The following is a 12,889-nucleotide window of genomic DNA, read 5'->3' on the forward strand; positions in this document are numbered from 1 at the left end:
CCGTCTAGGATCCTATGATATTACTAAAGACGTAGGTGTAGTTTTTAACTTTAAATCTATTTATGATTGTGATCTAAAAAAAAATATTTTTAAATAGAATGAATTATACATCTTGGACTCAAAGAAACAAAAAGATTTTATTGATTTCAAAAATATCTTACAAAATATTTGGCCACACAACAGTGGTGTCAGTCTAAGAGAAACATTACTAAGTTAAGTATAATATTTTTCTTACTATGATAAAGCTAAATTATTATTTAAAGAGTTTAACCCAAGCAATTTATAATTAAATTAAGCCTAAACCACAGATGTAAATAGCTCCGCACGTACGGAGCTATTTACATCTGTGCCTAAACTAAATAAATTTTAAAATCTGTTTAATTTTTCTTTAGGAAACAGATACAAGTACATATTAAATAAGGATAATTCATCCTCTATTGAATCTATGTGTTAATAAAATGAGGATATTATTAACCTAATGGGAATGCCTTTAAATGTATTATGAGAAAATAACATTTAAACATTTTTAGATTTATTCTAATTTATATAATGTCTGTTATAATAAATTATTGTATATTATGTATATCATTTTAAGTAATTTTTTTTCAGGAACAATAAAATAATAAATGTATTAAAGAAAAACATTGTTTTATTTTCATTTGAACAATTGGTGATATGTCGTACACTGTTGTTAATTAATTATTGCAGTAAATTAACTCATTTAGATATGTAAAATAAAAACTGAAAAGTTTTACTTTTGTTCAGATCTATATCTGATGCTATACCTAACCAAAAAGGCACTTTTCTCTATGAGTAACCTTTTTGAGTAGGCGTTTGCTTTAGATATTACGATTAAATGATAAGATTGTCAGATTAAATAAAATTTGATTTCCCACCTTGGCCACGCCTGTCTACCATTTTGATTGGTCCAATTAGACACGTCAAACTGTCAAGTTAATTACAACAGTTTCCGTTGCCAAGCGAGAGACTGATTTGTCAGAGGAATTTCTATCAGTTTGTATGCAACCACCACTTCTCTATATATATTTGTGTTCCGTGTGCAGAATTATCTCTAGGATCAAAATGTCAGTTGAAGTGAGTTTAGACTATGAATTATAGAACATAACCTCTAAATCTTTAAAAGTGTTATTGTTTAAAGATAATAAAAACAAACTAATAATTTCTTTTTTAATGCTTAAGTTTGTCCTCTATATTTTCTTCTTTATTTTTGTGTACAAACATAAAAATCTCGTAAGCTAACATCCAATAAAATGTCAAACTTGTCATTTTGGCACCTCAAAATAGGTCCTAAGGTGCTTACACCGAAAAAAACTAAATTTAATCTACCCTGTTTGGGAAGCATCATAGAGAAATGAATATTATACTTTTAATTACTCTATGGGAAGCATCAAATTCGCGTATCAAATTTTAGTGCGGCAGCGCACATACACAGAAAAAATAGGCCTCGTGACGGCATTTGATCCAAGTATTAAATATTTGGTACCCCCGTTGTAAACGTAGCTATTGTTACATATCTGGAGAAAAAATTATTAAAACTCTTGGGAATTTCAGGAGATACGGGTATTATTTTGATTACATGACAGGGAGCGCGGACTATAAGTTGGTTGCTGGCAGCCGACATATATGCTGCGTTCTCGATCTGGTTGCTAGATATGAATCGGACGTTAGCTTCACACAAATGGTGGCGCCGCCCTTTCTAGCTATTGGAACTACTAACTGTCAAGTATCCAAAATAAGGTGTCCGAAACGTGATGTCATCAATCATTTGACGTCTCTCTTATTCTACTTTCTCTATGCTTATGTCCAATCTATTTATTACGTTGTAATTGTAATTTGTTTACTTCAGCACTTCCAGAAGTGAAAAATCCAAATTAGAAAGATAACACCCAATTTATGTTTTTTTGATATGTTTTATAATATATGGTGTGCAGAATGTTAGAAGAGACCGCAGAACATAGGGCCGAAGAAATTTTAAAAGCTTTCCAAGTGAATTGGGTTTGTTTACGTGACGCAGACACTGGAAAGGTTTTCTGGCAAGGACAGGAGGATATCAGCCTTCCAGGGGTGGAACATGAAGCTCGAGTACCTAAAAACATCCTCCAATGTCGTGCAGTATCTAGAGAGTTTAGTTTTAGGTGAGTGCATTTTATCTGAGTTTTTTTTCTCCAGCATAACTCAGAGCACAGTGCCAGATATCCCAATCTTAAATAATGATCCACTTGATTATCTTACAGAGAGCATTACCTCCTTTTTCTTCTTCTGAGGTAACTTAATAAAGTAAGGAATGTTATTGATAACCTTAAAGGTGAACCAAACTGTGATATAAATGGGTTAAACACTAAAGTAATAAAAACTGCTTAATAATGCCCATGACTGATATAATCTTTGCTAATATATCATTGTTTTAAACAGAATACTTAACCTGAAGTTCATAAAGTGGACATTGTTTCCTATTTTAAAAATCTGTGACTCTTTATTTTATTGACTACAGGTCAATTTTACTTTTGCCTATAGTATCTAAAACAGTAACATTGTTGAATTCTTTGGGACAAATAGTTTTTTTCTCTTGATGGCAGTTTAGTGATGGGTGTAGAGAGCATAGGAATACAGTTCAGGGCATCTTACATTTTGTGCCAGATATAATAGAGGCATTTTATAAGTTTCAGTACAATTCAGTTTTGCTCTGATGGATCTGAGCAAGGCTGTGTCTATCATGGTATCTTTCTTCAACAACTTAAATATTAAACTTCAAACAGACAAGTGAAACAAACAGCTGGAGTGAGATAATTAGATAATTAGATAATTTATTGGCATAATATATTATACAAATTCAGTACTTATGCAAGTCAAATTCAATTAAACATATTAAATGACACAAATAAAATTATGCAATATTTATGAATATTTAAAAGAAAATTTGAAAACTATGAAAAAAGGTAATGAAACAGTACTACAGGATAAAACTGGATCCGAGATACTTCTCAAATGAAAAGAAGGCACCACACACAAAGATACCTCTTAATTTGTTCTTTCAACTGATTAAAAGTTAAGAGCTTTAATTCTAGCTGGTATGCATTAATGAATTTTAATAAAATGAAAATAAAATATTTATGCAACAAATAAATTACATCTATTCTATATACATGCAATGTCTTTTACTTGGTCTTTTATTTGCAGATAAAATTATTTTGTACTATAGAAAACAACCACTGCATTCAACTGCAAAAGGACATAGACACCTTATTATCCTGGTGCTCAATAAATAAACTGCCTCTTAACATTAAAAAGTGCAAAATTATGTCTTATCTCCAACCTTCACAATGAATTTAATTTTAACTACAACCTGGGTAATTTTGCTCATGAGTGAGTTAGCTCTACCAGGGAAAGTATTTAAGCTTCAAAGCCCCCAAGAGGATGTGAGCATAGCTTGCTTCTTCAGAGATTTCACTTTTTATCCTTTAAACAGTGTGTCATACTAAGCAGCCAACTTTTTCTATTTAAACTCTGCTGCAATAAAATTGATGCTCCAGACCTGTTGGGTGAATTAAATTTTTTTGCACCTCCTATACAGACAAGAAAGCAGGCAAGTTCAATTTTATCTTGAAAATACCCGTACCAACTTGAGCTCAAATTCAACACAAATGCTCATTTATACCAAGCCTGTTCATAGTTTGACACACTAAATAGTGAGAATAACATTGACCTTTTTATTGGCTCTACAGCTGCTTAAAAAAAAAGGTGATGCAAGCATTATCTTCTGCAGCATAAATTATTGGTTCTTAATTGATTACAGTTAATTCATTAAAATTCTTGATTTGATCAGTATTAGGTGGACTGGAGGTGTTTTGGATCAGTTTTTTTCTATTGTAGTACTCATAATTACTTTTGGGTGGGTTTACTCTTGTTATATGCATAGTTTGTTTAAGTTTGTTAGTTGAGTTGTTTTTTTTTGTTACCATATTACTCATAATTGTCTTTTGTATTGGGATTTTTCTGTTGGACAATAAATGAATAAAGAAAAATAAATACAAAGGTGGAAAGTACCGCTAGGCGTGTTTTAATAACCACCACAATAAATAAAAGGACAAAGTACAATTTTCTTAAAAATAAAAACTTAAACAAAAATGATTCAGAGAACCATACCAAAATCAAAGTTATACCCATATTAAAATATTCTAAATTAAAACAGTCTCCAAAAATGTTTTAATTTAGACTTAAAAGAGGCTATGCTTAGGTAAATCTTTAATTTCTGCAGGTAGACCATTATAAATGCAGGCGGCAGTATATATAAAAGTACTTTTTAGAAATTCAGTCTTATGCTGGGGGATTGCCAGTGTGCTTTTATAGTGAATATTTACATTGTGTGTATCTCCCCTTTGAATAAGGAATTCTGGCAGATATTCTGGTTCATGAAAACTAAGTAATTTATGTACAGTGCAGCCTATACCCAAATATCTTCTTTGGGCCATATTAAGACGAGAGACTTGCTTTACATGCTCACTAAACTCTCTAAAGGATTTTTTTTGTACTTTTTTTTGCAGGCAAAATATTCTTAAATTCACATGACTCTAATTTATAATGTGACTGTTCGCAAAATCTTTTACATGTGTATTAATTGACATTCGATTATCCAAAAATCTTCTTTGGGCCATATTAAGACTAGAGACCTGCTTTACATGCTCACTAAACTCTCTAAAGGATTTTTTTTGTACTAGCAGGCAAAATATCCTTAAATTCACATGACTCTAATTTATAATGTGACTGTTCATAAAATCTTTTACATGTGTATTAATTGACTTTCGATTATCCATACAAAGGCCCGGGTTTTTTAACTTGATCTACCCATTCCAATTCAACACCATTAATATTTAACTTACTTGGTGCTCCATTATTCAAGGTTCTTTCATTTCTTGAGAACAGGATTGCCTGTGTTTTACCAGAATTAATAAAAAGTGTTGAGTTCATCAATATTGGTTGGATTGTTCACTTTAGGTACTGGAGTAACAAGGGCTTTTTTCCAGATGTCAGGGATACATCCAGAAGATAAAAAAATATTAATAATGTTCACTAGAGGTTTTAGGCAAATATGAAAGCTCTTAACATTTTTATAGAGATCTCATCTACCCCAATAGCATTACTTCTAATACTGTTTATTGTTTTATAAACTTCATTTTCACAGACTAGCTTAAAATGAAACGGCTCCCCATCAATTGAGGAATTAAGAAATGTATCCAAATTATCTCGACCAATCTGTAATGGAGGCACACTATCCAGAAAATGATTATTAACAAGTGTTGGCTTTCTTAGATTAGAAGGAATTTTTGCAGGTGCATTGTTATTGACTTTCCAATTAGAGATTTTTTTCCAAGTCCTTAGTTTTATGTGGTCCTTGACACTTGTTAATTTCATGAGAATAATATGCCTTTTTACTGCCACACAATTAAGATTGCTTAATTGTGCTAATGATTTACATAATTAAAGATTGATGTAATACTTTCTACTATTATCAGCTTTTAAATAAAGATTTTTTTAAAAGCTTTATGTTTTAACTCTATCATTTTTTTAAAATTATGTGTTAACCACAATGGTTTAGATCCTCTTCCTTTTAGTGGTTTTAAGGGACAATAAACATCAAACATAGATAGGATATTTTCATAAATATTTGAATTTTTATATTTATATGAATATATCTTGAACCATTTCTGGATCTTTCCAGATGACCAGTCAGGTACAAGATTACTGTTGTTTCTTGTCGGGTAGGTGTGAAAATCCTTATAAGAGTTGTATAGATTAAGATTTTGTTTAACATGCGAAGAAAGAGCAGTAACATAGGGTAAGGTTAAAATATTAAGAGTTATAAAGAAATTACGACAGTCCTTTCTATAGCCAAGACTGGAGATTATATGGATGCATTTTCTTTGTTGCCCAAATGCTTTCTCAATATGACAAGAATGACCCCAGGCATAAGTTAAAAAAAATGGTTGTTGTAATATGCCATTAGAAGTGTATCTCTTGAAGTCACTTGGACCAGATGTCTAAAATTTAGCTTCCATTCCACAATTAGGCAAGGAACCATGTCCAATTTTGTTGTTGTTCCTAAGAGTGAAGTTAATACTTTCTGATTTTGATTTGTTTTCAGGTAGATGATTTGCTAAAAATTATTGAAATAGAGTTTATTCTAAGTTGTGTCATCAAATAATATGATGCCCTTTGTGAGGTCTAAAAATGATTCAACAGTATCAAGACATTTATCACAACCCTCCAAGATATTACTAATGAAGTGGTCAATGGCCAAAGTTGTGGATTTGTTTTTGCGGAATTCAAATTGATTAATTAACAGTTTGTTGGACTCAAAGTGTTTGTTAAATTGATTTTTTAAAATATGTTCACAAACTTTGGACAATATTCAAAATAATCATCCATCATTCCCAAAGAGACTTAAGTATATGAACAAAGGGGAGGAGAAAGTAAACTCAAAGTCCAAACTCATAATCAAGCGTCTATTTAAAGGTTACGCGTTTCGCCGCATTAGGGCATCATCAGACCTATGCACACTGTGTGTGCAGTGCACAAGCACTCGTGCACTGCACACACAGTGCACAGTGCACAAGCACTCATGCACTGCACACACAGTGTGCAGTTTTTTGTATTTAGATAGGTCTGATGATGCCCTAATGCGGCGAAACGCGTAACCTTTAAATAGATGCTTGATTATGAGACTTGGACTTTGAGTTTACTTTCTCCTCCCCTTTGTTTGGACAATATTGGCAACAGAGATATGGGACAATAATTGTTGGAGTCATCAGTTGAGTCTTTATTCTTGAAGAGAGGTACCACCTTTGCAGTTTTGAAAACCATGAAATGTATTGCAAGCTATAGATTGGTTTATTAATGCAGTAAGAGGTTGAACTATTATAATTTTTATTGCTTTAATGGTCCTTGTGTTAATACCATCTGGATCTTTGTGCTGCTATTATTTATCTCTGAGATAACTAACAGAATGAACTTGGAAGATAGTATGTTTTTCATTGAGTTAGAATTTAGGTAGTCTGTACATCCATTTAGAATTTTCAAGTTTATTTATCACATTTTCAGCGGTGGAGTCTTGAATTTGTTTTAAAGGTATCATTTTTTTGTTTTTTTATTGATAAGCTTCTACATAGCTAGTTGAGGGTTACTAGAGTTTTTTATAAATTCGTTATTTGCTTTGATTTTTGCAGATTTAATAGATTTTCTAAATTTTGTTTTTAATATTCGGTTACGGTACTCTTTGGCATAGCACGGCATAGCACTTTTTTTTTAAATTATCAAAAAATGAAGTTTATTGCGCATATCTTTTAAGTCATCATTAAACCAGCTTACTTGCTTGTTAGGAATATTTTTATTAAATAATTTTGATTCTTCTGGAAAAGAAATGTTAATGAAATTTGTTAGTATCAATTAGCATTTTGAATTTTAAATTGATTTTCAAATTATTATCATTTGATGGTCTTGTGGGAAAAGTGAACAAGGGTGTGAATGTGCTCAGAAATCTTTGTAATTCTGTTTCTGTGGATATTGTAAGAATAGTATATTTTGCCATTTTGCATCTTTCTCATGCAATTCTTGTGTGCGGCCATATAGTGAAGGTAAGCAGGGTTTTTGGTATATAAAGAAAGGCAATAAGAATGATATCTAGTTTAGATTTCAGGGATGAATGCAAAAATGTTTATGTTAGTCTTGGTCTCTGTACCTTGTTTGTATGTGCTGGAGTGTCCTCTTTATTAAACAGTGCCAGAGTCAGAGTCAGTTTCAAGTTCCCAGAGATATTGATGACTAGAACAATTGTGCAAGGTACTATTGGCATCTTAGAAGGTCTTAGGATGGTCCAGGCTACTGGGGCTACTACTACTATTAAATTTTTTAATGTGTTAATATTAAAAAATTTAAGTTATAACTCTATATTATTGCTAAGGTTTCACCCATTAAGAGTTTTTAGCGAAGTGTGACACATTATCTAATAAAAAATACTTTTTATTCTTTTGACAAATACTTTAAACTATGATTTTAACATGTGAGTGCCATTGTTGTTTAATCTAAGTTTTGGTATGTAAAACATGTAAAATATTCTCTGTTATTGATTTAACAAACTCTTGTAATTTCTTTTTAATTAAGTTCTTTGTCATGTATGTAAACTGTATGTGATAACATGAGTATTGAGTATTGAGAAGATTCTCCACCAATTCAACATAGGCATATAATATGAATAAAGAACTATTAAAATTGATTAATTTACTGTACAAAATCTATATCATTGTGAAAAAATTTAGGGAAAGACCAAAATATTTCGAGTTTGTAGAGAACAAGCATTAAATCTTCCACTTAAAGCGCCATAAAGAAAGCCTTGAGGTGGGTACATCCAATCATACCTATACTTTAAATATTTAAAGAATCTCCTTTAATATTCTCTCTTTGCTTATACAATATGCCCAAGTCAAAGTCAAATATCCATAATTATTTTAACACAAATAACTGTTTTAAAACAAAGCTTTAGAAACTAAATTAACAAAAATACATATATTATAGCCATTATCAGGCTAGAAACATCATAAGGTATACAACAGACAAACAAACATTTAACAGACAAATATTGAACAAGTATAAATGTGTAATATAAAAAACAAGTATACAGTCATGGTCATATAAACAGCACACTTCTGAATCTATGCTTGAAAATAATAAACACAGATTCTTCATAATTTCTTTTTTTATCTAGTTAGTTCAATTTTATTAAACTAAAACTAAAACAATGTTTCTACATAATAAAAAAATATTTAAAAATTAAAAAGAAATGCTGGTCAATTAAATAGCACATTTTAATTAAAAGTATATTTAACAAAAGAATAATTAATATTTTGTAGGAAATCTTTATTTTTTATTACAGCCCTTAGTCTGGGTGGAAATGTCTTAATCAATTTTTTGCAATAACTTGCTCGAATTTTAAACCATGTTTCCCTTAATCCATTCCAAAGTTCATCCAGATTTGATGGGTTCAGATCTTTAGTTTGATTTTTTACATGTTCCCACAGATTCTCTATAGGGCTTAGATCGGGGCTTTGTGGGGACCATTCTGAAACATCTACCATATTATGTGTTAACCACTTTATTATTAGCCTTGCAGAGTGTCTGAGGTCATTATCCTGCATAAATTTCCATGTGATCGGCATAAACTCCTCAGCATAGGGCTCCATTACAGTTTGCAGGATGTCTTTGTAGACATATTCGTCCAGTATGCCATGTATCCTTTGAATGCGCCCCACTCCTCGCCATGACATAGCACATGATTGATCCTCCAGCTTGCTTAACAGTTGTGATTGTCTAACAGTGGATCGAATTGAAGGTTTGGGGGACACCTCATATGACATTTTTTATCATTTTCAAATCTGTTGTGTATGTAGTTTCGTCATTTTTATTTATGTGCTGACGAGCAAACCTTAATTGTTTTTTGATATTCCTTTTGGAAACAAGGGGCTTGTTTTTCGCAGTGCAACCCCTAAGGTTTACTTCTCATAACCTTTTTCCTAATTCTTTTCTTGTTATTTCTTCCGATAAATTTATGCCATAATCATTTATTATTTGCCTTCGTATTTGGCTGGAACTTAAAAATGGATTGGACTTAGTTATTCATGAAATTATTTAGTCCATGTATCCAGACGTTTTTTGAGGACGGGAGGTCTGTTTTTATTTTCCAAGCTTTGTGTGCTTCTGTAAAGCTTCAGGGCGTTATACACCACTTTTCTGGAGGAAACTAAATTTTTAGCAATGGCAGATATGGATAAACCATCATCATCATCATCACCGAATTAAAAAAATGCAGTTTAGTCAATATTATAATACTCTAATTAAAGCAAAAACAACTTACTTGTAGTGAAAATATTTGAACAAAATTTAAAAAATGTGTTACTTATGTGCCCACCCAAAAAAATCTAATTTATACCAAATTTTGATATGTAGGAAATACCAGAAATATATTTGCTGCATTTTTTTACTCATAAAGAGATACAAAGATGAATATTTTGTTATTGCTCATTTTTTGTTTTCTTCTTGAGAATAATATAATATACAAGGTGTGCCATTTATATGATCATGACGGTATATGTTTTAAAAAAGAATTGTAATAGTTAAGTAAATAATTAGGCTTTAATAATAGGCTTTGTCAACTAAGAGTTCATTTAAAGAATGTTTGAGGATTTTGATGTATTGGTGCTACTGTATAGGATATTAAATAATTTTCTATACGATTATGAATTTTCCCACAGAATGACTTTTTGGCCAAATTGCATGTTCAAACGATTTAAGAAGATGAGAGATGCTACCTTCTGTATCGGCGGAAGATCGTCAGAATGCCTTCCCTAATAAAGAGTGGGTTCAGGAACAGGAATCTCTTGGCTTAGGTTTAGAAATCAGTATCATATGTCATGGTGAAATTCAATCAAAGAAAAATAAACTGACCTTATGACTCTCACGTCAAGCCACCCTGACTTTAAAGCATTCTGAAGATAGTATCTGACCAATTGAAATTCTCATATATATCCAAATTTTTCAATGAATTCTAGTTTGCCTACAGGAGAAACAAACTGACTTATCTTCAAGGTAGCTGAGGAACAAATTGGTATGACATACGATAAATTATTATATTTGGTAATATATTTTAAGCATTTGAATAGTAAAATTCCTTGCCAGCCCAAAAGACCTCCCATTGGGTGTGTGAGTGACTAAATGACAGTCTACACTCATTCCTATTTCACTTTCCCCTTGGCATTTATCTAAGAAATAAAATGGTTTCTAAGATTGTCTGATGATGCAGATCTCTTACTGCAATCATTTGGTTTGCTGATCTCACACCATCGAACTCTACTACCTGATGTCTACTTTGAAGATAGGTTTCTGGCACAATGTGGTGACACTATGACATTAAGTGATACCACCTATACTACAGAGTCTGTACACTGGTCTAAAATACACACATATACATGGACTTAACCTTGATCTATGGAAACATCCATTAAAATATTTGTTACTTTCAATGCAGATGAACTTAGGAAACCACAGCTTGCTCTTGCCTTCTGAAGTATACTTTGTTAAATTCTATGTTTTTAAAGCATCCACAAATGTGACGAAATTCTCTTCTGGCTAGCTTTTCCAGAACCAAGCAATGGTTTTCTGGAACAGGCTGTTTCTTAACTAAGGTATAACAAATTGTGTCATCTTTTCTGGTTCTTGGCTGAACTGGGGTGAACATATTAATATTCTCTGCAATAAATTATGCAAAAACTAACTTCTTTTTCAAAACCTTGCAAGGTGTGTATGTGTGTCTTAAACACTATTAAAACAGGATATTTGCATTGTAACACAAATCCATAAGAATCATTCGCACTACAGCCAACCCTTGTATTAGAATAGACTTGGAGAAGATTTTGGGCATGCATTTATTAAGCTGGGTATTGTCTCCCAGAGATTAATCTGTATTTCAATCAACAAGAAGTTGTGGAAGATTTGACAACATTGTCCCTGCATTCTGGATATTAAGTTGACATAACTTTCTGCATGGCGTATAGGTTTTTTAGGTCAGTTGCTGCTTTTGTCTCTCTCTTCACAGACATGGAAAAGCTGAGAAAAGTCTGGCATCACAAATGAAATGTTGTGATGCTATGCTGATTTCCACTTGATTACTGTGCATCCCATAGTCCATGGAGTATGGAAATCTTAATTTATATAATGCAGTTGTAACAATGAACCATTACATTTATTGAAAAACCAATAATATTCATGAAAATATGTAATAAATTTATACTTTTTATTTGTTTGCAGTACCAAAGAGCCGCTACAGAACTTTCGTCTGGAACAAAAAGTTCTATTTAAAGGGCGATGCCTCGAAGAGTGGAACTTCGAATTTGGTGCTGTTCCTCCAGAATCGACAAACACATGGAAATCGATCATGGAGGCGGCGCCCGAGTCAGAGATGATGCCGGCCTCAGTTCTGAACGGGAACGTTGTTGTTGAAACGAAGTTTTTTGAGGACGATTTGCTTATATCTACTTCTAACGTTAGACTGTTTTATGTGTAGTATTTGACTAAAAGGGTTTAGGTACCGATTGCTTTTTTGTCTATCAAGTATGCAGCGAGTCCAATTTGTGTTACATTTTACGATTGATGTATTGCACCAAAAAGAAGGTAACAACATAAAATTGATAGATTGGGCACTATGTACCACTATATCCATCGTTTCTTTGAACACCAATTAATATGTGAGTTAAGTGCTAGAGTATTTCTTAAAGAGATTAGCTATTGTTACGGGATGAATTTAATAGGATGAACAAATAAATTTGACATATTTTTTTTTTTTAATTCTAAAATAGTTAAAAACAGGAAATTTTTACATACTTATTCCAATCATTTATTTTTAAATATGTATTTTGTAATGTTTATATACCTACTTGTAATAGTAATTAGAAAATAAATCATTTTTTAATTATTTCCTAATTCAACATCTTTTTATTGAACTACCCAATTCATTTATTTATTTATGCAATCTACAGACACAAAGTCCATTAAATGATTCCGATTGGTCCTTAATGACTAATCAGCACATTAAGTAAGCACTACATATTACAAAATTTAATAAAAGAATAGATTCTTTGCCCCCCAGATAACACATTAGGTAACTTGTTATGGATATTTACCGTTAACAGTAGTTTTTCGAGAAGAAATGAACAATCTATATTATTATGAAGGATTTTATGTGTAAACAACAAGCAGGCCACAGTTCTTCTGGAAGTAAGTTTTTTTAAATTAAATTCTGTCAAAAGGTTTTCATAAGATATATCCA

At 31.7% G+C, this 12,889-nt stretch overlaps 1 protein-coding gene across 1 annotated transcript; it reads left to right on the forward strand.

Moving 5' to 3' along the window:
• Nucleotides 1–1,806: 1,806 nt before the first annotated feature.
• On the forward strand, nucleotides 1,807–12,543 carry LOC126738835 (retinal rod rhodopsin-sensitive cGMP 3',5'-cyclic phosphodiesterase subunit delta). Its single transcript, XM_050444291.1, has 2 exons — nucleotides 1,807–2,156; nucleotides 11,872–12,543. The coding sequence occupies exons 1-2, from the start codon at nucleotides 1,942–1,944 to the stop codon at nucleotides 12,125–12,127; spliced, it is 471 nt and encodes a 156-aa protein (XP_050300248.1). The 5' UTR covers nucleotides 1,807–1,941; the 3' UTR covers nucleotides 12,128–12,543.
• The last annotated feature ends 346 nt before the right edge of the window (nucleotides 12,544–12,889 follow it).

Source organism: Anthonomus grandis, chromosome 7 (genome assembly GCF_022605725.1).
Source record: "Anthonomus grandis grandis chromosome 7, icAntGran1.3, whole genome shotgun sequence".
In the NCBI taxonomy this organism is placed as follows: Eukaryota; Metazoa; Arthropoda; class Insecta; order Coleoptera; family Curculionidae; genus Anthonomus; species Anthonomus grandis.

Excerpts from the sequence above, each read along its gene's own strand:
- LOC126738835 (XM_050444291.1), top strand. The coding sequence starts at position 1,942 with ATGGTGTGCAGAATGTTAGAAGAGACCGCAGAACATAGGGCCGAAGAA. Across the intron at positions 2,157-11,871 it reads TCTAGAGAGTTTAGTTTTAG|TACCAAAGAGCCGCTACAGA; the intron begins GTGAGTGCATTT and ends ATTTGTTTGCAG.